Raw genomic sequence first — 26,383 nt, 5'->3', positions numbered from 1 at the left:
ATCCACAAAAGCATATAAGAAGGATTATTAAAGATGCTTGCCCAGGGCTCACTCGTCATCCATGGCGGGACAGAAGCAGTGCTTGCAATAGCCGTGATAAACTATACCATCTGCAACAATGGGAATAAAACCCTGAGTACGAGAAGGTACTCAGCTAGACTTACCTGTCATAAACCAGAAATAAATTGACTCCAAGGATTATGCAAGGCTTTATAAGTGGAGGTAGCTTGACAACATTTTACATAAAAAGCGATTAACTCAGTTATACAATTATACTTTGGTCATCAAGTTAATTATCGCTATTCATCTCTAGATTAGCAACTAACATATGCCAAACATAGTGGTATGTCATTTAATAGCATACAATAGTAACCATAGCTGGTGTAGTACTTCCATGTTCATCCGAACCATCACATTCCATAATACAATTACTATGATGTTGGAGGTAGCCAAGTTTCTGATTGTCCGGGAGAGACGGTGATTCGAATCAATTTCAACCAGCTAGAAATTTATTGCTAACACAAACCTAGGCAAGACCAGATCAACGGTCACCTTAGGTCACCTTTGGTACAACTCAGGTACATATTTCGTGGGTTCAACCAGCGCCGGACAATCAGGGACAACCAGCTACGAGGACGATCAGGACTACCCTGCCCTTGGGCTTATGGCTGGCTCCCCGCACATCCGTACTACCATCTAGAGTGCACACTTTTATAGAATGGGGCCCCGCCTGAGTTGAGCTACTCGGCTTCATGGTCAAAACGAGTTATCCGGCCAGCTAAGTGATAGGCATACCTTTAATGTTGTTAGAAGTGCCAACATTGGTATGGTCCTTTATTGGCACAGACGGAATCACATGAGTCAACCTACACATAGACTCCGCCTGACCTCCATTTATATTACCCCATGGTTCTTTTCCGTGATAGCAAATATAGCCAACCGTGCTTCAGGTATCCACCTATAACTCGTAGGTGACAGGAAATCACCCGACTTCTACCGGTCTAAGCATGGCTAAGCATATATTTGATCCTAGACCTACACAGGGTTAAAGGTGTATATATCTGGACAAGGTAATTCTATGCATCAAGTGTTTCCAATCAACTCTTATAACTTAATGCATCAAATATAAAGGACTCAAGTAATATTTTGTAAAATATGGGAGACTTAGAATCCTCCGGGGCTTGCCTTGGAGGAAAGAGGTTGGCCGATGATCTAGGCACTTAGGGAGATCTTTGGGAGTCTGCTCCTCTTCTCCTAGAGCTGTGGCTTGGGGAGTCTCCTGCTGATCCTCTTCCTCTTCTTCGTTGAACTCCAACAGCGGTATCTCTTCGGACGATCCTATATGCATGAGCATGGAATAAGATATCACGAATGCATATACGATGACACGTATAATATGATATGACATGATGAATGCATCCTCATAAGTGTTTTCAACAGCATGGTATTAAAGTAATAACAAGTGCAGCTTATTTTACTGAGTAGATGCATATCTCTTCTCTACTACTTAAGTAAACACTTCTGTAAATTATTTTTCTGGACTAGAAGACAGCAGCTACTTGTTTTATCCCTAACTAGAGTTATATACATCAAAATAATATGGTTGTGGATATTCTAGAAAGCTTATGAATTTTTCACAACTTTCTTTTAATACCATTGATGTGATTCAATAGTTATCTAGGTCAAACAATTTAGTTATTCAAATCTGTCTAGAGAGCAAGCATTTCATACAACAAATTTCTAACAGCCAAAACTCTTAAACCCTAAGTCTATGACTATAAAAATTTAACACAAGGTAGATCAGTAAGTTATCTACAACTTTATTATTAACAAGTTTTACAAAAAAGACCATTATCACCATGAAATTATCAACTCAACCAAAGCTATATATGCAGCCATCTAGTTGAATTATAAAACCATAATTAATTAGTTGCATACAACCAATTGCTTTTAAGCCTTACTACTAACATCAACAGTTCATATGTATCACAAGTACCATAGAAAACATAATGGTCAAGCACAATTTATTTATTTAAATACCTTTATTAATTTAATTAGATATTAGGTGAAATAACAAACATCTATCAAATGTGCATAATAAATTCTCATAAAATTACAATAGCTTCCAAGTGCTCCCAATAGACTAGTGTAAAATTTTATACTATTTGAACATATATAACATCCTCTACAAAAATGACAAGCTAGCAAGGTTTATTATAGTGAAAATAGTTAACCCTATAGAAAAGTGTCAAACAATAGATTTTATATTTTTTTAGCTTCATCCTAGTGCCATAATACTGTATAAAAATTTGCATGGCAATATGTTAGTTATTTTTATCCCTATAAGTTTCCTCAGAAAACACCATTTATTAATAGATAAATAGAAAGACCCCACTTCAATCAAGTCTACTGCAAGTTTATTATTTTTCCTAGCTAGAGCATGTCAACACAAGACCACCAAAATTCAAATCACAATTTTACCAATTTCCTAGCTCAAGTTATCCATTTTACAAGATTGCAAACTTTCAAAAATCACTTATCTAGCTACATTGGATTCACCTTTAAAAATACCAGAAATAGTATATTTCATATTTTATAAAATACTACACTTCATGAGGAATCCAACAAAACTTGGTTCACCAAAATTGGACACTCTTAGCTCTAGATATGATTTTCCAAAGTTAGTACCAAAATCTGGAAAAGAAATAACAAAACCCTAAACTATAGTCACTGACGCATGGGACCCATGGGTCAGCGGACCCACATGTTAGTGAACCGAAATAGGGGAGCGAGTTTGACCGGCGCTAGCTCGCCGACGGTGAGCTTTTCGACGAAACCAACCCCACTATCATGTTCTAATCAATCACCCTGCGTCGACTGGTACCGGTGGTGGAAGCACGGACGCAACGGGAGCTGCTCGTCGTCGGCCATGGCAGCACGGCAGCGCTGCACGGAGGTGCACTTGCCGTTACTGGCCATTGCAAGGCCCGGTGAGAAGCGCACGTGCTCCGCGGTGACTACCGGCCGCTTGCCACCCTATCGCGTCGCTGCCCTCCTTGTCTCGAGCCGCGCCGCTGCTTATGGCGCTTAGTCCCACTGCCCTTCGACTCACCAGGCACTATAGCATTTGTTCCCAGCTGCACAACCGACCTACCAAGCCTAAAGCTCGATTTTGTATGTAGTCTACCAGCATCGCAACGCCATGTTGCCACATACACATGGCCACACAGGCACCCATAAGGGCTCCACCCGAGCATTAACCACACGACCCTTGCCTCGCTTGTGAGGTTGTGTCCTCATGCTATCATGCCTTGTCGGGTCTTGGCCAGGTCACCTCCACCGAGGCCACTCCCTGTGACGTGGTGGTGGCAGTGCGTCGCTCTCCTCTCCCCTTCATAATCAGCAACTCATGCCCTCCCAGTCCAATTCCTCGCACCGGTGGGTAGCTTAGCAAGTTAGCTAGGTGTCGCATTCTCATCGAGCCTAGCTGTGGTCTATCAATGGTCAATTTCGGTTTGTCCTCGCCGCCGGTCATCTGCGCCACCATGACTAGAGGGTTGGTGGTAAGGCCATAGGAGTGGTAACAGTTCAATTAGTTGTAACCCTAAACTCACCTTGACTCCCTCTATCCGGTGCTCGCACTGTTTTGGCTAGGGAACTCGTCGGTGACGTGGTGACACATCGGTGTCCGGCTCGGGGCATCCTCGCTATGCCCGGGCGCACATGGCTAGACCACCTCAGCTTTTTCTTGCCTCAACCGTCACCGTAGCATGAATTCCGATGAGCTACTGATGCTTCTTCGAAATCTCTACCTTTCTATGAGGGCATAGGCTTGCTAGAACAGTCGCGCCGCCGCCGCAGATAGCCGCTCGCTGCTGCAGCCCACGACAGTGTGCCTCTGAGTCCCTAACCACCACCCATCTTAGTTCGTTTAGCCATAGATGGTGACCGACCCGCTAAATGGGTCCACATAGGCCCCTGGTGGCTGGCGTGGACGCCCAGTGCCACCGCTCGCCACACCGCCGTGCACAGGGTAGCCGGGGTGCGCGCGGGGAAATTTGAAAAAATCCAGGGGGTTAAGTGAATTCGCTAGAGAAAAGAAGAAATAGTATTAGGACCTAGTTGTCGTTCAGAAAAAGTCCGAGGGCTCATTTGCTAAAGTGCCAGCATGGGCTCCACGCCATGGTCCATCTCGCACGTGGGCCGTGCTCCACGCTGGGCCGAATGATGGCCACCGGCCCTTTTCCTTTTCTAAGCATTTTCTAATTTAGTTTCTAAGGTAAACTTGTAAATTCAATATAAAATTCTATAGTTAACCGGACATTGTGAAACCAATTTTGTTAGGTTCCTAAAATCATGATCTATCTGCTAGTATATTTTGTTCACATAGTTTTATAATATTTTTAGAAGTGATCTAATTAATTTGAGATGCTTAATATTGTTAGGATATAAACTTGAAGGAATTTTTGTGATAAATTTGTGATAGTGTTGGCTCTAAAACTTTCATAGTAAATTCCTAACATTATTAGGTGCTCACTTGTAATTTTTGTAGCTAGAACTAGGAGGGAGAGGAAGTCTTAGACTTCGCCATAGCTTTTGATCTAATGATAGCTAACACTTTCTTCTATAGGAGACTAGTCCCATTTAGTGACCTTTAGTAGTGGCCAGTACTCTAGTCAAATCGACTTTGTCCTTACAAGAATGAGGGATAAACGAACATGCGTGGACTGTAAGGTGATACCTAGAGAATGTGTGGTCGCTCAACATAAGCTGGTGGTGGCTGACTTCTGCTTTCTGGTGCAAGCTCATGGGAACAAAACAAGCTAGTGTTGCTAGAATGAAGTGGTGGAAATTAGAAGGAGAGGCATCGAAGGTCTTTAAGGAAAAGGTCATTGAAGAGGGCCCTTGGAATGACTGAAGGCGATGCAAACAACATGTGGGAGAAGATGGCAACATGCGTTCGGAAGGTTGCTTCAGAGGTGCTTGGAGTGACCAATGGGAGCGGATGTGACTCGAAAGACACTTGGTGGTGGAGTGAATATGTGCAAATGGCTATTAAGGAAAAGAGGAGTGTTATAAGCTCTTGTATCATGATAGGTGTGCAAACAACATAGAGAAGTACAAGGTGGTAAAGAAGACTGCAAAATGAGCGGTGAGTGAGGCAAAGGGGTGGGCCTATGAGGACCTTTATCGATGTTTGAGTATGAAGGAAGGAGAGAATGACATTTATAGGATGGCTAGGGCTCGCGATAGGAAGATAAGGGACTTCAACCAAATCAAGTGCATAAAGGATGAGACTGGAGCAAGCTCTTGGTGAAGGAGGATGAGATTAGACATAGATGGTAAGAGTATTTTGATAAATTGTTCAATAGTGAGAACGAGAACAACACCATTCAGCTGGACGACTCGTTTGATGACACTAACAGGCACTTTGTGTGGAGGATTCAAGAATCGAAGGTCAGAGAAGCCTTGAAAAGGATGAAAGGGGGCAAAGCGATGGGCCCTGATGGTATCCCAATCAAGGTACAGAGATCTATCGAGCATATAGCTATAGTATGGCTAACCAAGATGTTCAACAATATATTTCAATCAAACAAGATGCCTGAGGAGTAGAGAAGAAGCATATTGGTACCAATCTACAAGAACAAGGGAGATATCCAAAGTTGTACTAATTATCGTGTAATTAAGTTGATGAGCCACACTATGAAGTTATGGGAGAGAGCTCATCGAGCAGTGCCTACGAGGAACAACGCAGATATCAACAAACCAATTTAGTTTCATGCCCGAAAGGTCAACCACAAAAGGAATCTTCTTAATAAGACATGTTATGGAGTAGTTTAGAGAGCAGAAGGACCTCCACTTGGTTTTCATTGACTTGGAGAAGGCTTATGACAACATACCAAGAAATGTTATGTGGTGGTCTTTGGACAAACATAAAGTCCCATCAAAGTGCAGTGACCCTCATCAAGGACTTATACAATAATAGTTGTGACTAGTGTTCAAACAAACTGATGGTAACACAGATTACTTCCCGATTAAAATTGGACTTCATCAAGGGTCATCCTTAAGCCCGTATCTCTTTGCCTTGGTAATGGATGAGGATTACCTAGAAACATACAAGGGGATATTCCCTTGGTGTATGTTGTTGCACGGATGATGTAGTGTTAGTGGATGAAAGCTAGGCAGGGAGTAAATAGGAAACTAGAGTTATGGCGGCTAGACCCTTGAGTCTAAAGGTTTTAGATTGAGCAAAACTAAAACTGAATACATGAGATGCGACTTTGGTAGAGTTGTACAGGAGGAGGGAGATGTGAGTTTGGAAGGTCAAGTAGTGCCTAAGAAGGATACCTTTCGGTATCTAGGATCGATGCTATAGAGGGATGGAGATATTGATGCGGACGTTAGCCATAGAATCAAAGCAGGGTGGATGAAGTGGTGACAATCTTCTGGCTTTATCTATGACAATAGGGTACCACAAAAGCTAAAAGGCAAGTTCTATAGAACGGTGATTAGACTGGCTATGTTGTATGGAGCAGAATGTTGGCCTACAAAGATTCGACATGTTTAACAACTGAGTGTTGCAGAAATGCGTATGTTGCGATGGATTTGCGGTCACACAAGAATTGATTGAGTTTGAAACGATGATATAAGTGATTGTCTAGAGGTAGCACCAATTGAAGAAAAGCTTGTCCAACATCGGTTGATGTGGTTTGGCCATGTCCAACGGAGACCTCCAGAGGCACCAGTGTATTATGGAGTCCTAAGCCAAGCTAATAATATGAGGAGAGGTAGAGGAAGACCAAAATTGACATGGGGGGAACAATAAAAAGAGATTTGAAAGCTGGGAATACCTAGAGATCTATGTTTGAATAGGAGTACTTGGAAAGCAGCTATTGATGTGCCTGAAATGTGACTTGGGGCTCTTAGTGGGTTTCAACTCTAGCCTACCCCAACTTGCTTGGGACTGAAAGGCTATGTTGTTGTTGTTGTAATTTTTGTAGCTCCATAATAATTAGTTTGCTAAGGTAGCTGAATGAGCCCTAGTTCAAAAATATATGTTTAATCAATAAAATGCTGAAACACCTTAGGATTTTAGAACAAAAACATTTTTCTAGAGGTGAAGCCTTACTTGATGACATGGATACGTAGATGAGCACGTTACTCATTAAAGCTAGCTCGTTAGCTTGTGGAGCGTAATCATATTTTAGAATGGCAGTTGTCGTTGATTATTTACGTCTCTACGTTACATCCACGTATATCATAATAGGAACAACGATGGATCATGGAGTCGACTCGAGGTAGCAGAAAAGATGATGCCTTGATGATCATGTCACTATGATGGAATGCTAATCTTTGGTTATATCTTGCCTAGGCAAGCCCTGGTGCATAACCCCTATTATTCTGCACTTTATTTTATGCTTGTGCATTAAGTTTTAAGGAGTTGAATGAAACCACTTGTATATATAAATACTTATCCTATGAGTCCTACTAGTATGTCATGATCATGTAGATTGCTATGCTATAGGACCCTAGTAGAAGTCTAGTGATTACCTGTCACTCGCGAGAGATAGGAAATATATTATTGTTGTTATTATATTACTATCACATGGAATATATATGAAAGATAATTGGAGATCGGGTGGAATGGTACTTGGATTTGGACTTGGTTAGGCATTCGAGCGAAAGCTCAGATTGCACTTGTTCCGCCTTGTGTCAATTGAGGTACCGTCCTGTTGCTATGGATGGTAGTCAGGTCACTAGACTTATTATCCTGAGCACATACATGCTTATGGGAGTAGGAAGGCTCGTGACACTCTTGTTGTGGGTTATGGCTCTTTTTGGACTGATTGATTGGAGGTAGGGAAAGGTGGAGGTCTAAGCACCATACTGAGACCGGGTCTCAAGTGTAGGGGCTTGGAGTCCAAGTTTGGACGAGGACCTAAACCCATTCATAGGCCCTGTTCGGCTTACCCTATATTCGGCTTGTTCGGCTTCTTTTTCAGCTGAAATAGTGTTTTTTAGCCAGTTTCGGCCAAGTTTCAGACCAGCAAACGGGGCCATAGGAGTAGAGTGGATTGGTCTTGTTTGTGCCTAGGGTACAAACGAGGCATGTGTTTTGGGGTACCCAGCTGTGATACATTGGTTCACGAATCGCCGTTTCTATGAGACGATACAACTTGGCTATGGTCTAGCACCGTAGTAAGAACTGGAATATGAAAGATGGTAAAATGGTTCTGATTGCTCACCACCTGCTTGAAAGTAACATAGGTGCTTACATAGAATAGTAGTTAATGAACTAATGATGACTGCTAATAAAATTGACTATAAGGACGCACATTTAGAAATGCTTCCTATAGATGCAATAACCCATAAGCCAGATAGCCTTGCATATCCTTGGAGTCTTTTATTTTTCTCCTATCGGGTAAGTCTTGCTGAGTACAATCGAGTACTCAGGGTTTTATTCTCCCTTGTTGCAGGTGACCAGAGGATACTTAGAGCTGACTCTTGTGTGTGGAAACCTCCTGGTGGGCTCAGAGAGGATTTCTTTCACACTATGACCATAGTGTTTATTTATAACCCTCACTAAAGGTTTTTATAAGAAAAGATGTAAAATCTGCTAGCATCTCTTGTATAAAAATATTCACTATGTTAATGCTCCGCCAAGTCATTAAATTAATCTTGCTTCCTCTGTAACTTTGATAACATTGTTATATTCCACTATTATAATCAATTGAGGTAATATTCTACCACTGTAATAAAGTGGTGTAAGAAATGACTTTAGAATGTTGTAAGCTTTATTCTCTCATTTATGATCCTGATAAAAAAATGTGGATTTTTGAGTTCTCCCTTGGGGCGTGCTCAATGGAACTGTGTAGTTTAGTGTCCTCTCTTAAGTACTTAGTGTCTAATGGAAGACAAGTACTCCTGGGAGGCATTAGATTCAGCAGTTCTGCCATAGTCTGCACCCTGTCCAACCCCTCGTGCCCCCCTCTAGCAGCTGCAGCAGTTGGTGCAACATGTGTAATACCTGATCTACTTTTGAAACATCTAGATACAACACTTGCAACATATGTCTAAAGACAAATGAAACTCTTGAAACATGCTTTTGAAGCACTTGCAAAAAAACACCTGAAAAACGCTTGAAAACCATTGCAAACATATGCAACATCCAGATAAAACACTTACAACATATATGTGAAACATATGCAACATCCAGATAAGCAAACTTGCAACATAGTCTGAAAACACAGATGAAACATTGTGAACAACTCATTGCAACATATGCAACATCCTTGATCTACTTTTGCAACATCCGTATGAAACACTTGCAACATATCTCTGAAACTTCGGTAAAAAAACATACCTCTAAAACATCCAAAACACTTGAAACATACACTTGCAACACATCTCCTTGCTGCTTGGGAGAATGGAGGTTCGTTGGCATGCCAGAAGTAGTGGCCCGGTGGTACTTCTAGGCGACGGGCTAGCGACGGTTGCTCCATGACGTGGTAGGGAGGCAGTGGTTGCACAACTAGGATAGGGCAGCCACACATCGCACCGTCCTGCAGCAGCGCCTGGTGGTCGTACTCGAGATCTAGCAGGTCGCCGAGGCCCACAACATCGAAACCCCAGAAGAGGATGCGGCGGATGTACCCCAGTAGGAGGAGGAGGTGGATACTTCTATTTGTAAGGCTGCATCGGTTAAGTTCGATTTCCACTGCGAGCTCTAGTATAAGCTAGTTATCGACTCTTATCTAGTTCAAGTACGGCTGCATCGGTTAAGTTCGACCTCCACTGCTCGAATTAGATTAAGGTCAAGTTATCGGCTCTATCTAAGGGTGGCGTCCTTCAGGTAGATTCATTAAGTTACTGATCTTGCTAATGTTCTTATTGTCATTAGTTTCAGCAACATCAACCTGCCCGGTCGAGATCGATCTAGATCGGCTTCACACCCTTTTAATCCGTCATTTACTTTGTTACAATACGATGTTTCTTACTTTAAGCGACGGGTTATGTTTCATCGTCTGTTCTACTTCGATTTTGATCATGCATAGTACGCGATTAAGGCATGTCTGGTCTTTAGAAGGCTTGTTGGCTAGTTAAATCTTGTGTATAGTTCGCTATTATGGCTGCAACGATCCGGTCGATCCCCACTGATGGCATTTTAGATCGGTTGATGCTAGTTGGTAGATTTGTTTTCGACCAGGCATGACCTAGGTTGTTTGCTATGTCTGCATCGGCTAAATAGTCGATCGACTACACTTTAACGCTTACAGTGTGTCTTCATGATTCTGTTAAGTGTGAATATGTCTGTTTATTATAAAGGCTTGATTTGTTGTCTTTATCACAACTGCCATCGATCCGGTCAAATCTCACTGTTAAGGATAACAGGTTAAGTATGATGAGTTTATAGATCTGTCCATGTTAAATAGTCGATTGTTCACATGTTGTAATCCCTTTTCTACCTAAATCGGCTATTTTAGCCGATTCGCTTGTGCTTTCACACATATAGCATATCTTTCAGAAAACCTGTCAATGTATAGATGTTTTTATGGATTCTTCAGTTTTAGTTTGTTATTATCATCATAGCTGCCATCGATCCGGTCGAACCTCTCTGTTGATGGTAACAGATTAAACTCAGAGCGTTTATAGATCCATTTGTACTAGACAGTTGATTTGTTCGCATGTTATATCCTTTCTCGTTAGATTCATCGGCTCAATGCTTTATATTGGTAATACTCACCTAGCTGATGATTTTACTTATATCTGCATGCATTGTATTTGTCAACATAAAATCAATCGCGATCCATGAGCTTTATAGTTCGTAACAGCCGATTTCTTCGCGTATCGGCTATTTAGGTGATTTTCCCCGTCTGGCTGCTCCCGAAGCGGCACACTTGGAACTATCTGGGTAAGACCGGCATGTTCCACCTTAAATTACTGGTAAATTTTATCTCCTTATCAATTGCAGGTCAAATTGACTGGCACGCCTCGGGAGGAATTTGTAGGATCGGCTGGTCCTGCGTTGAAGCCAAGCGGATCTCCAGCCTTGCTCCATCCAGCAAATCCTTCTGACTTGCTCTATGCCAGGCGCATTGACATGTTTTTACGCCGACACTTGGATTGGTGGAAGGTGGTTCGAACTAGATTTCCAACACTGAGGAGGATTGCAAGGGACATATATGCCATTCCTGTTACCACTGTTGCTTCTGAATCAGCTTTTAGCACAAGTGGGACGGTGCTTGGTGAGCATCGTAGTGGGCTGACTTCTAAAATGTTGGAGGCTCTCATGTGCTCCCGAGATTGGTTGCATAACAAGTACAAAGGTATTATAAATGCTTGGTTTACCAGTTCCGCAATTTATTTCAGCAAATATCTATTGAATGACTGCAAACTAATCCTTTTCCATTTTGTAGTTGATGAGAAAACTAAACAACAGGCTACCTTTTGGTCTTGTCTTCAAGATATACAAGAGGGTATGCAGGTGATGTTTCTTCCTTTCTCTTAGGCCCTATTTTTTATATTGCTTAGTTCACTAATGTGTCGTCTTTTCTTCATGCAGGAACTTGTGATTTGAGTTTTGCTCTCCAAGTTCAAGTGTTGCTGTACTTTTGGTTGCAAGGATGAAACAAGACAAGTGCAAGAACAATTGATTTGCCGCTTCTAATTCTGATTGTTATTTATCAATTGTGAACTTGTAATAACCTTGTGGTGTGGCCGTGTGGCTGCCTTAATGGCCTAAACTCTTAGTGTCAGAGGCGGAGCCACCTATATGGCGAGGTTGGGCGGCCACCCTACCTCCCCTCCAGCGAGCACCACATCTACGACCCCCATCTTCCGGCGGCGGCGTAGGTCTGAGGCTTCGACTCCGAGTGTAGTAGAGGCCGGCGGCGATGGGAGTTGAGCAAATCAGTGAAGCAGAGGGAGTCCACGCTGCTAGGCCGTCTGGCCAACAAGGTCCAATGGCCCACGCCCACCCATCGTGCAGCCCAGAGCCTTAGTAGGGCAAGCAGCATACGGCGCTGCGCGGCCGTGCCACATCTCATCGCCGCATCGTGCTCGCTTGGCTCGGTTCACCTCGCTCCGCGCGTCCACAGTCCGCCTCCGCGATCCGCCCCGCGCCCGCGCGGCCACGCCGCTCCAAACCTCCGCCGACCGTACAGCCAGCTGCCGCCACCCACAGTGCCACTGCGCCCGAGGCCCGAGGCCCGAGGCCCGAGCAACAGAGCGGCCGCCGGCTGGACTGCCGGTCTGCCGGTGCTGACTGCTGATGGATGGGGGAGGAGATGAAGCCGTGGGGGTAAGAGATAAAGCTGGAGCCGGCAGAGGCACGAGTAGGCAGAGGCCGGCAGCTCCAACTCCAACTCCATTGAGCCTGAAGCGATGCTTGACATTTTTTTAGGATCGGTATGTTTTCCTAATATGTTTGACATTTTTTATATATTGTCTCATTTGTCACTTACTCAATAGTCATTACTAATTTTATTTTATTTGCAGGTTGTTTATGCTTTTTTTATCATTTGATGTATGGACATGGTTAATTATCAAGACTATGGAACAAAAATTCTACTTATGTCTTTTTCATGTGAAAGGTAACCATGTTCCAACTTCTTCGGTACCATTTGTTTCCTGAATTACATATTAGAATATAATTGGTACATGATGAACCGACATATATACGGTATACATACATAGGTAGACCGATATATCGGTGAAGTTCGCTATATGTAGATAGCCGTGCCCCCTACCTCATTTCTTTGGCTGGCTCCACCACTTTTAGTGTTGTGGTGGCCGGTGGGATTGTGAGTGGCCAAGTTGGTTAGTCTGGATGAGATGACTGATATTCCTGCTGCTATGTGCCTATGTGCGTTGCTGCTGGTGATTATATCTGATCATTTAATCATGAGTTTAACACTTGAACACTTAAAACACTTATGTAGTGGATTATTGTTTATTTGTCTTGTGTTCTTGGCTGGTTGTGAATGTAAATTTGTGATATGCTCATTTTCATGAAGTCACATCTTACATATGTTCTCGGGTACCCATGGGTACCCAATACCCGCACGGGCATGGGTATGGGCACAGAGTTGTACCGTGCATGGGCATGGGATTCTTAATGGGTACGATTTATCCTAATGGGCATGGGTTTGGTTGAGCAAATACCCATCGGGTAGAAACACATTGCCATCTTTACTCGGAGCTTGCTTGCTGCTAATATGTAGGAAAGAGGGTGCAGAAAGACAACTCGTTGGCGATGGGATACAAGATGTCATGGAACCTAACGACTCTCTCTCACACACACAGCTCTTTTGTTGCTCTCCATGGGTTTCATTCTTTTTTGTTTTTATTTCTTCTCTCACGTACAAGTCAGCTAGTGGTTTGAGACTGTTGGGGACACCCATAATATGGTAAGCACATTTTAACAAGTAACAATGCATATATGTAAGATACAAATCCACATGTTTATAATGTAAATAAAGAAACAAAACTAATAAAGCACCAATGATACATGAAAAGCACAAAGTCCCTATGTGAAGATTTCTACATCCGACCTTAAGACGGAAAGACCCATTATTTGATTTCTAATGTTACATCTACGATAACAAGATCACTATGACGAACATCATGTCGGGCTCATATTGCTCTGAGCTTAAGCTGCGCACCATGCATAGGATGCATTGTTATCACTGTATGCGGCGCATGAGTATACTAGGAGAAAAATATGACTATATGGGTATAAAGTACTAGAAGTCTGTAATACTATACAAATAATTAATTTGAATTAAAAATAAAAAGAAAAAAATACCTTGGGCCTAAACAACTAATCGGTGATCGCAATTCATAAGAAGCAAAGAATCAAGATGTCGTCGTCGTGGAGCCCTGCCTGGTCGCCGTCCTCGTGCATTGTATCCGTGTCTCCGGTATTCTAGCTCTTCGCGGCGGCACGGCTCGCCAGCTCCGCGCGTGTAAGGCGCGCGTCTCGAACTCATGATCAGAGTGTGTTGTGTGCAGCGTGACTCCTCGCCTCCTCTCTACCTGAGGGCCGTGGGGAAAGAAAACTAGAAAGAAATGTCAATGTTGTATTTTTTGACCGCCTAACCAGTTCTGTCTCTCTTTTTATTAGTTTGCTAATGCCTAATGGACTATAGGACCTAAGAATTTGTATACCTGGGCTTGGGCCCCTCATCCGCTTGGGCCCTCGGCCGTCGCACCTCATGGCCTACCCTTAGGGCCGGCACTGCCTCCGGCGAGCACCACATCTACGACCCTCATCTCTGGCGGCGGCGCAGGTCTGAGGCTCCGACTCCGAGCGTAGCAGAGGCCGGCGGCGACGGGAGTTGAGCGAATCAGTGAAGCAGAGGGAGTCCACGTTGCTGGGCCGTCTGGCCAACAAGGCCCAATGGCCCACGCCCACCCATCGTGCAGCCCAGAGCCTTAGTAGGGCAAGCACCATACGGCGCTGCGTGGCTATGCCCCATCCCGTTGCCGCATCGTGCTCGCTCGGCTCGGTTCGCCTCGCTCCCTGCCTCCGCTGTCCGCCTCCGCGCCCGCACGGCCGCGCTGTTCCGAACCTCCGCCGACCGCCTGCCGGCTGCCGCAGCCCGCAGTGCCGCTGCGCCCGAGGGCTGAGGCCCGAGCCACAGAGCGGCCACCGGCTGGACTTCCGGTCTGCCGGCGCTGACTGCTGATGGATGGGGGAGGAGATGAAGCCGTGGGGGGAAGAGATGAAGCTGGAGCCGGTAGAGGCACGGGTAGGCAGAAGCCGGCAACTCCAACTCCAACTCCATTGAGCCAGAAGCGATGCTTGACATTTTTTTTAGGATCGGTATGTTTTCCTACTATGTTTGACATTTTTTTACATATTGCCTCATTTGTCACTTACTCAATAGTCATTACTAATTTTATTTTATTTGCAGGTTGTTTATGCTTTTTTATCATTTGATGTATGGACATGGTTAATTATCAAGACTATGGAACAAAAATTCTACTTATGTCTTTTTCATATGAAAGGTAACCGTGTTCCAACTTCTTCTGTACCATTTGTTTGTTGAATTACATATTAGAATATAATTGGTACGTGATAAACCGACATATATACGATGTATATACATAGTTAGACCGATATATCGGTGAAATTCACTATATGTAGATAGCGGTCCACCCTACCTCATTTCTTTGGCTAGCTCCGCCACTTCTTAGTGTTGTGGTGGCCGGTGGGATTGTGAGTGGCCAAGTTGGTTAGTCTGGATGAGATGACTGACATTCCTGCTGCTATGTGCCTATGTGCGTTGCTGCTGGTGATTATATCTGATCATTTAATCATGAGTTTAACACTTGAACATTTAAAACACTTATGCAGTGGATTATTGTTTATTTGTCTTGTGTTCTTGGCTGGCTGGTTGTGAATGTAAATTTGTGATATGCTCATTTTCATGAAGTCACATCTTACATATGTTCTCGGGTACCCATGGGTACCCAATACCCGCATGGGCATGGGTATGGGCACAGAGTTGTACCGTGCATGGGCATGTGATTCTTAATGGGTACGATTTATCCTAATGGGCATGGGTTTGGTTGAGCAAATACCCATCGGGTAGAAACACATTGCCATCTTTACTCGGAGCTTGCTTGCTGCTAATTAATATGTAGGAAAGAGGGTGCAGAAAGACAACTCGTTGGCGACGGGATACAAGATGGGGAGAATTCCTTATTTGACACTGGGAAAATGAGTCGTTCCTTTCTTGGCTCTGAAATTTTCTTCGTTCCCTATTTGACACTCACTTCAACTTTCGTTCCTAATTTGACACTGCCGTCAAATCTGTTAGCTAACGGTGTTAACTGACCGTTAAAAAGACATTTTTGCCCCTAGAAAAAAAAACGGCGAAGCAAATTTGAGAGAAAAAAAATCTATGCCCGCCTCTGATACATGCGCCCAGCTACAAAAAAAAAAGGCGCAGGTTTTTTTTCCTCTCAAATTTGCTTCGTCGTTTTTTTTCTAGGGGCAAAAATGTCTTTTTAACGACCAGTTAACACCGTTAGCTAACGAATTTGATGGCAGTGTCAAATTAGGAACGAAAATTGAAGTGAGTGTCAAATAGGGAACAAAGAAAATTTCAGAGCCAAGAAAGGAACGACTCATTTTCTCAGTGTCAAATAAGAAATTCTCTCTACAAGATGTCATGGAACCTAACGACTCTCTCACACACACAGCTCTTTTGTTGCTCTCCATCGGTTTCATTCTTTTTTGTTTTTATTTCTTCTCTCACGTACAAGTCAACTAGTGGTTTGAGACTGTTGGGGACACCCTTAATATGGTAAGCACATTTTAACAAGTAACAATGCATATATGTAAGATACAAATCCACATGTTTATAATGTAAATAAAGAAACAAAACTAATAAAGCACCAATGATACATGAAAAGCACAAAGTCCCTATGTGAAGATTTCTACATCCGACATTAAGACGGAAAGGCCCATTATTTGATTTCTAATGTTACATCTACGATAACAAGACCACTATGACGAACATCATGTCGGGCTCATATTGCTCTGAGCTTAAGCTGCGCACCATGCATAGGATGCATTGTTATCACTGTATGCGGCGCATGAGTATACGACGGCGCGAGCCCAAACTCAAACCGCTGAAGGATCATGCACAGCGCCATCTTGGCCTCTAGCAGCGCGAAGTTCTGGCCGATGCAGATGCGCGGCCCCCAGCCGAACGGGAGGAACGCGCCCGGGTCCTTGGAGGCCTTGGAGATCCCCTCGGCGAATCTGTCGGGCCGGAACTCGTGCACTTCGCTTCCCCAGATATCTGGGTCATGGTGGATGAAGAGCACGGGCAGCTCCAAGATCACGCCAGCGGGGTAGGTGATGCCGCCGATCTCCATCTCCTTGTATGTTTTCCGGACGAAAGAAATGGCCGGCGGGTACAGCCGGAGAACCTCATAAAGGACCATAGTCACCTGCACGGCCATATACGTTGCCATTTTATTACACATATTTTTTTGCATTGTAGCTACCAGCAGGAAAAAGAACAAGTAATCTGAAGAAGTACTCACGATTTTGAGGCGGCTTAGGCCTTCGTACTCGGGCTTGTCTTTACCAAACAGGCCAAGGACTTCCTCCCTCGCACGGTCCTGCCACTCTGGGTGCATGCTGAGTACAACCATTGTCCATGTGAGCAGCACTGACGTGGTCTCCATTCCTGCGAAATAGAATACCTTGCACTCCTCGATGACATCTTGGATCGTCATCCCCATGCCGGTGGATTGGCTATTATCCCCGTCTGTGTCTTTCATGTTTGTCTCCAGCAATAGACCCAGTAAGTCATCTTTGGTGCTCTCGCCTTGTTTCATTGCTTGAATTCTTTTCCCAATTATATCTCGCAGAATTGATTCAACCTCTTTGTTGTTTCTGCGCATCTTTCTGTTGTTTGCCGTAGGCAAGGACCTGGCAAAGGTAAACCCGATCCGTAAACATTTTATTTTATTTAGTATACAGGAGAACTAAATTGTTCGATAATCAGAGTCTACGTTTGAGGAAAAAAAATGTTCCCAGTTAACTGTTTAATCAGTGGTAAACAGCAAGGAAGTTGAAGCAGTACTAACTCACATGTAACCAGGAATCATAATCTTTCGAATGTTCGTCATGACAAGCGAAGCTTGCTCCGCTTGTAGCTGGAAAATCCTTCTTCCTTCATGGTAGCTGCTGCTGAACGCAGTGCGAGAAATGACGTCTCCAGTGAGGTTCTGCAGCTCAGGCCAAACATCCAGCTCGCACGAACCGTCAGAGCCGAGGGACTCCGCCCATCTGCTTACCAGCTCTTCGCAGCACGCAGAGAACGCTGGCAGCATGCGCTGCACAATTCGCAGTAACAAATTCATTCCAAGAATCAATTACATGATGCAATAATATATACAAGAAAAGGAAACGAAATTAGCATCGTATCAGAAGTTTTGTGTGTACCTTGAGCTTCTCAAGATGGAAAGCAGGACTGAGGATCCTCCTGTGTTTGACCCACTTCTCACCCTCGTGGCTGGCCACGCCGCCGCCCAGCATCTTGGACAGCGCCGGGAACTTGAGCTTCTCGAAGTGGCCGAACTTGTTGGACAGCACGTCCTTGGCCAGCTCAGGATCGACGATGGTCACCTTGGGGCTGGGGCCAAACCAAGACATGCTCGTCTTCCCGTGCTCCTGGACAAGCTGATGCACAAACGGCGTGACCCGTTGTGCGATGTCGTGGCAACGCAGCGGCAGGGGCTTAGACCAGGCCTCCTTGGCCAGTCGGCCGTATTCCTTGAGGTCGCCGGCGGGGAATTGGTACGACGTGCCGTGGATGCCCTGTGCACGCAGCGCGCGCTCCAGACGCCGAGGGTGCCACCACAGCTGGTGCAGGAGCCGCCCGGCCTGCCACAGGAGCACCAGGCTTGTGAGACCAACGAGCAGGATGATCCATGGCACTGAGGCTGCAGCGGCAAACGACGCTTCAAGAACCATTGCTCTGACGAGAAGATAGAGTGGTATAAGAAAGAGACTGTAATTGTAAGCTAGTGCGATCGAGTGGATTTGACTTGAGATGGGTATGGTACGGCATTTGGGGTCAGGTTAAATAGAGGTGCCGCTTTGGCTGAACTAGTCTCTTGTGCTCATTTGTTAATTAAGGTGAGTGCGAGACTGATGGCAATCTGGTCAGCCATGCCCATGCCTTGCTCCGAAGGTACTTGGTGGAGAAGGTATTGCGATGCGAATATGAAACATTGGATTGGTGAGGAGTAGGGGCAATGACACCCGATCGGGCCGCGGACGGCGCACCGGCCATTTCCTCGCTGCTTCCTCCTGTTGGCTGTTGCTATGAGCTCAGAGTTTGTCTCTAAGACTGCATTGACTTCGAAGCAGGGCAAAGTCAGACTGTCATCTTATCTTCCTATTTTTAATTACTAGTCCCCCACATGCTCGGCATTAGATGTTGATTTATGTTAATACCTATACGTAATATAAAAATTACTTATATTAGTTGGAACATTTTTTTTTCATTTTATTTATTTGTACCACAATTGGCATAATCGATACTATGTAGTTCTAATAAACTTATCTACTAATCTATATGCTTTTTCATCTGTATTCATAATTTGTTGATCTTTGGAAGGCACCTATATTTATTTTGAATATGCAGTTAGTTAAAACCTTAGTTTAACCTATAGTGGTTCTTACGTTTCTTGTGAAGATGCCAAAAGTCTATATTTTGATTTTTCAGATCTTAATCCGATTAGTTGATATACATTTTCTACCCTCAAAGCGGAGGCAGGAATGTTTCCCAGGTGTGGCGGACTTATAAAGGTCAAACATGTATAATATAACTATCAACTATGCAAGGACACACTATTACGTTATCTAAATATGTATATTACTTTGTGATTAACTAATATAACAGAAATCCAAAAGTAAAACATTGGCACTTAAAATACCTCACTAAATGAAGATTACATAGATGATTTTTTTTTGCGAGAAGATTACATAGATGATTGACCACAAATTTACCATCTATGTTAACTAGACCAACCTAGAGATGATCCGCAAAACATAGACACATAGGTAAACCATGAATTAGCAACCTAGAGATCGAGTCATAAGAAGTATATTTTTATTCAAGATGTTGGAACAAATACATACCCATAATAAAGCTTTATTTGGGTACAGACATTGGCAATGATTCTTCTATTTTTCTTTTCAATTTTTTCTTAATTTCAGCAAGATCAAGTCCCTTGAATAAGCCTCGATCAATGTAAAATACCTTTCATCACATATTTGCTCTTCTTTTCTGGTGCCATCGTTGCACTGCAGCGTCCGCCGGCCGCGTCAAGTCGTCACGCCACGCCGCCATCCGCCGGCCGGCCACCGCGTACGCGTCTAGTTTTCACGGCGCTGGACTTGTGGTAATTGAGGCCCATCAAGGGGAGCCCAGCAGGCCACAAGCGCATCACCAGAAGGTCCAGAAGACCACAACCAACAGAGTACAGAGTCAGACTAGTTGGCTTGTATTGGCGTATGTATTTTATGTATTTACTGGTATATATAATACATATATTTAGTATTTTATACAAGTTTTAGGTATGGCAACAGCCAAAGCTTGCAAAATACCTGCCTCCGCCCTGCCCTCAAGCTAAGTTGAAATTATTATTTTTGTAAATTATAATTACTAGCAAATATACCGGTGCGTTGCATCGGAAAAAATCATAAAATATTCATGAAATTTTGGAAACACAACAACGAAAATTCTACAATTTATTTATGTTTTTCTTTTCTATAAATTTTTAAAGCTATCATTTATTTTTTTTAATTACCATGGAATCCATAATATAAGTTAAGGTTTGTATTAATATGATAGTGTCCTTTCACGTTGCGAAGTACAGCAATATTTATTCGTAAATATATCATAATATTAATTATTATACTATCCACGTGTTTGATTACGTGGCATTATGTGGCATTGGCATGGTTGTTTTCTGGGCGATCCGGAGGGCGATACGTGCGCTGCATGGAGTCTTGTATAGACCATGCATGTGGCCTATTAATTGGCATGCTCATTGGCTGGGTGGCCGCATGCATACAAGAGCATCTGGCCTCTCTAAATTTCACTCTCTAATCACTATTTTGAAGAATCATTTGAATAAAAATTGTTTTTATATTTTTTCACTCTCCAGTAGTTTTTCTATATCTCGTAAGCAGTCTAGAGAGCCATTCTCGTCTTCTATTTTTGGCTAGAGAAAAATCTTGAATATAAGATGGCTATGTTCGGATAACCATTTAGATAAGTTGTTGGAGGATAGTTTTTCACCAAAATTCATAATCCTAACATTTAGGAAAAAATAAAAAATCTTTTGGAGATGCTCTAAATTGTTGGAATTTTAGTTTTTTCTAGTTTGATACGGTAGACTGCACGTGAATTTGTGTCTCACCGGAACAAAAAAGTAAAGGAAACTAAAAATACACGAAACAAGAAACCAGAATCCGAATAAAGATCAGAGTTGGACAAAAAAACGTGCCAGAAATTTTACCTATATATTACATTAGGTATAGATACAGTTAAAAGCACATGATATATGCCTCAATATGCAATCAGAGCTTGAATTATATTTTTTATTTGGAATTTATTGTACATGTCTCAATGTTTAAGCAAGGTATTGCTTACGAGGAAATGCTTTTTGCCGTTTGCATGGCAAGTTCCACGGTGCTTCACGCTGCGGTTTGCAGGGATTTGTCTTGCTTTGCATCCACTACTAAGTAAACTTTTTTTAGGGGTGGCTTCAGATGATTTGTAGGGACAGTTTGGTGAGCCATTCCCTACCAAAACGTGGTTACAAATCAATTTGTAAGGGCGGCCGGTGTCACCAGTCGCCCCTACAACTGTATTTGTAGGGATGGTTGATAACACCAGCCGCCTCTATAAAAATAACTTATAGGGGCTGCTGTAACTTTAGCCGCCCCTATAAATCCTATTTCTAGGGTCGGTTCACTCTATAACCGTCCTTACAGTATATTTTCACATAAAAAATGAAAATTGAAATTTTAAATATGACCAGAACATATATATAATATAATTCACAAGGACATTATATCAATAACTAATTGACAAGAAGATATATGCATTACAAATCCATAATAATTTAAATTACTTCATTACAAACCCATTCATTACAAACACATAATAATTTAATTTTGTTCATTACAAACCATAATAATTTAGATTAGTTTATTATTACCACTAATAGTAATTTAACTTCCTAGAATTCTCTAACATTGTACCACATACTTAGAGAAGTGCAGATCATTCATTTCATATGCCAAAATATCACTAATGTAGCGCAATGTATTTACTAGTGCCTCTCCCTTGCTTCACAAGGTCTACTGACGACGATCAACATTGGTCGAGAACCTTCACTCCTAGTCACAAAAATTTTTACATGGATTCCCTCTAAAGTGAGAACAGAGCCACCATATTCCTATTTATAACGACCCAAGTGATACATGGCCTGGTTTAAAATGGCTTCGAAAGTTACAACTTGCGTATGTTACGTCGTTCTCCTGAATCTATAAGTGTTGAAAAAAATATGGTTATCAGAACCATGCATATATATAGACATAACAATTAATTTGGATATAAGTTATGAGACTGGCCACATCATTCATGTTGTCCTCAGCAAGCTTTGCACAAAACAGTCCAATATCGTGGTGGAGGCCCACATTCAAAGTAGCAATCCTCATGGAGGAGTATGTAGGAATATTGTACCCAATATTTCGAAGCATCCTTAAACATGCTTGCACAACATATTTTTGCATAGTAATGTCATGAGGTTGACCGCTGCTCGTCCTATCGATGTATAGAACCATACCTTGTTGGTTACCCGCCCTAGCGAGAATAGAAAAGCCAATTTGACATTGCTTGATTCGACCATCTATAGGGAATGTATCAACATTGAGGAAATCAACCCTAAAATTTGAGAGTGTCTCTGTGAACCATGGTATAGGATGAATTGTCTACATTTAAGAATTATATATATTAGAACCAAATATCTATAGAGGTGTCTTTAAACATATTACTTAATATGCTTTGATATGGGTGGTTTGCCCTCCCCAATGCTGGTTGGAAGCCCAGATCATACACATAATTATTTGGCAGATCCAGCGAAGGGAGTTCGGCCATATCTTCTTCTAAATTTATGTCAAGGAAAACAGTTATAGTAGAGGAACAGGAGAGGATAGGAGTTGAAGAAGTAGAAGCAGAGGACAGGAGAGGAGAAGAGTAGAAGTAGTAGGACTAGGAGAGGAGGATCTACAAAGCAGCATCAGCATTGACAGCTCATGGAGAAGAGTAGAAGTAGATGCAAAAAAGTGTGCTTTAGGTACGCGAGAAGATATAAGAAATCAAAAAGGTCTATAAACCAAAGTAGTCCTATAAAATAACAATATATCAAAAAAATGAGTAGTAGCAGTAGTAGAGGCCTTAGAAACATGTCAATCATCATTTGATCATGAACTTGGAGCATCAAGGCATCATAACAGAGAAGAGAGGAGAAGGTAATGTAGAGGCGGCTGCTAATGATGCAAGTTCCTCACAAGTTCTTGATCATTAGCTCATATTCCATATAATGTATGGACTTAGACAATTTCATCATCGATAAAACAAAGGAGAGGAGAGGGAGAGGGGAGATTTGGCAAAAAAAAAAGCAACAACTACTTAACAAACATAGAGAGGAAAAAGTGTAAAGAAAGCAGCAGCTGCTTCCCAAACATAGAGGATAGGAAAGGTGGCAAAAAAACAACAGCGGCTTATCAGTAGGGGGCCATTCGATCATCATATGAGCTACCTCATATGCCTAAGTTGAGTCTAAGTTGTGGCATGGATTGCCATACTGACTTTGCTCGATCACACATGAACATCATATGCTTAATATCTTCCGAACCTGATAGGCAGATCGGACAATTAGAATTTTCTCCAATATGGCGATGGAATATGACCCCCTTACAGGGAATGAACCCATTAAGAAGTCACCAACCGTAAATTTTAATATTAATGTTTATCAAATTATGTATAGAATCATCGACAAACACTAAGGTATTGAGGCAACTGGCCCATTCGGCTATCACTATTGGATCTATTGGATATAAAAAGTAAGCATGAAAGCCCAATTCTATGCCCAAAAAATTGAAACTATTGAAACTTAGTTGAGCAATAATCAAAAGAGTAGCTGAAGCAAGCTGACACAACATATAAACCATGAGACAGTTTTCCAATGACATGTTCAGGTAATTTGATAATGACAACCACAACTGATCATAGTGACTTGAGAACTACATATTTTTATGTAAAATGCTCAAAGAAAATAACTAAAGTAGTCTGCAGCAAACACCAATCATAAAAATATCCAGCATATGACTAGTTTGCAACTCTTGAAGCTGTTCATGAAGTAGTCTTATCCATTTCTTTTTTTTCCTCGAACTACATAGGAGATCTTTGTGTCATTTCATTAAGATAGAGTAGTCTTATCTATTTCTTCCAAAAAATGTAGATGTGTTAACAAAAACTGTAGACAAGCATAGACACAAAATGCAACATGAATGTCTAAACTACATATTAGATGTTGAAACTTGTATAAGCAAGGTATGTTCAAAATCAAATCGAAATCAGCAACTATTGATGTTAGGGCTTTTTTAAATTAAATTATGTATCATATAAGTCAAACTCCATACAGAAAAGGGGTAATAGTAGAGCTGAATTATGTTCTTGCTAAGTCCAATCAATAGAACACAAGGAAAAGTTGTCCAAAGATACAAGAAACACGATTCAAGTCCATGTGTCAGATTGGCCTTTGATTTTATAGGATGAGTTATGTAGTTGACTGAACCAATATGTCCTATCATCTCTACTTACCGATTAACAAGAGCGAACTTTTTCTTCACTAAGTCATACAAGTACATGTCAAGTATTCAGTTTATGGGTTTAGATCCAAAAGATATATCAATATATGTATGCGACTATGGGAACATACGTTGCACTAAACCAACATGCAGTTTATGAGTAGAGTTGATTGCATTAGAATCACCACAGATAAGCACCAAGGCATCAAGTATAAAGCTAACTTGTCTATAGCAAAACAAACCTAGGAAAGGGGCTACCACCCTTGTTGGCAATCTTGGAGCCACGCACAACAACCATTACCACTTTATTAGTCAGGACACACCAACACAGATAAAGCAAGCATCCAAGTTTTCTTATAGCAACATACCCATGGAAAACTCCAATAACATCTAGAGCTTTTACTTTCTTATAGCAACACACCCATGGAAAACTCCAATAACCAACAAGAGCTTTTATTGAAAGAATCAAAGAAACAATACAGATAGCTACATATGGCAGTATGGCACCAAGATCTTCTTAACAACCAATAATACAAAAGGTGGAAAGTAATTTGTTTCTAGCAAAACCAACCTAAGAAAAGGCCAAAAATCCTAGTCATTCACACGCTAGCCACATATATAAGCATCAACAAAAGAGGTTGCAACTAATTTGTCTATAGCAAAACTACCCTAAGGAAAAGTCTAGCATCCTAGTTGCTATAATCAGGCATTCATGAACATGAACTAAGCAAAGGTAATCAGGCATTCATGAATCTTGGAACAAGGTAATCAGGCTTTCATGAACGCGAACTGGTTAAATAAATCTTACCTTTCACAAGTTCCTTGGACCAATAACTTCTTAGTTATGAACGGCAGCTCCTATGATTGTTTTAGATGTCTAGAAAACTTCAAATGCTTGTAGGCACCTCCTTTACCCTAAGAACAGGTGGCTAGTGAAAATGAAACAATTTACACTATGAATCAAAGTGGAGGGAAGAAGTAAATGATCAGCTTGATGCTTACCCGTTGGATGTTTCACTTAATGACGTTTGCTCGTATGGGATGATTCAAACAAGGTCTGCAGGTGGGTAATCTGCAATAGCATATATTTTTACATGAGATCCACATGTATTTTCATGTTGTCCATGTCAAATAGAAGCTAATACTTGAGCTAATATATCCTATGCCATTAAAAATCATTACAAGACAAGCCAAACTTAAAGCTTACTCCTATGAAAGGAGTTAACAATACAACTATTACTATGTTCAATAGAGTGTCCATGTTAACTGAAAAAATTTAGGTTAGTCTTATGATATCAATTTAGTAACAAGCCCATGCTTATGTCCAGCCTAATTTGGTAATCCTAGGCTCCATCGTGAACAGAAGCTTACTCCAGTGAAGGATGATTTAGAATGTCTAAGAGGTTGTGTCATCTGCAACTGCTTGATCCTAGCCGGTACAATTAACCTTTTTATCTTAATTGCATAAGCAGTGATCCTTCCATTTTATAACAAAAAAGGGCCAGCCTACAAGGTTGCAAGGTCTTACAAGGCTCAACTAATGTGTAACCTCTTGTACTAACTTCAAGAGTTAGTACAAGAGGTAGGATCAAGCACAAGATGTCATCGGCAGTCCTCCGAGGGGTATCGAATGAAGGTAGATTGATCAACAGAGAGGCATGTAATCAAGAACAAGAAGGCAATAGAGACACATGAGTTAGACAGGTTCAGGCCGTTAGTATGATGTAATACCCTACTCCTATGGTCTATTGGTTTGTATTGGCTATCATATGATATTGTGTGAGTTTGGAGGGGGTCCCTGCCCACCTTATATAGTCCAGGGGGCAGGGTTACAAGTCGGTTAGATCTGAGAGATAACCGGAAAGTAATAACAGATTACAGGAATCTTAGGATCATACGTATCCTAATAGATCTTGTAGTATCTTTAGGATATCTTTTCGATGTCTTGTGGGAGGCGCCGAG

At 42.1% G+C, this 26,383-nt stretch overlaps 1 protein-coding gene across 1 annotated transcript; it reads right to left on the bottom strand.

The window, feature by feature from the left end:
• Positions 1–16,344: 16,344 nt before the first annotated feature.
• On the bottom strand, positions 16,345–18,562 carry LOC136458540 (cytochrome P450 CYP72A616-like). Its single transcript, XM_066458490.1, has 4 exons — positions 17,972–18,562; positions 17,618–17,862; positions 17,065–17,455; positions 16,345–16,968 (listed from the first exon to the last, which is right to left on the bottom strand). Exons 1-4 carry the CDS (start codon positions 18,500–18,502, stop codon positions 16,543–16,545), a joined length of 1,593 nt encoding a protein of 530 aa, XP_066314587.1. The 5' UTR covers positions 18,503–18,562; the 3' UTR covers positions 16,345–16,542.
• Between the last annotated feature and the right edge of the window lie 7,821 nt (positions 18,563–26,383).

This window comes from Miscanthus floridulus, chromosome 6, assembly GCF_019320115.1.
Source record: "Miscanthus floridulus cultivar M001 chromosome 6, ASM1932011v1, whole genome shotgun sequence".
NCBI classification, from domain to species: Eukaryota; Viridiplantae; Streptophyta; class Magnoliopsida; order Poales; family Poaceae; genus Miscanthus; species Miscanthus floridulus.
The sequence above is the reverse complement of the archived record's forward strand: the minus strand, read 5'-3'. Positions and strand labels throughout refer to the sequence as shown.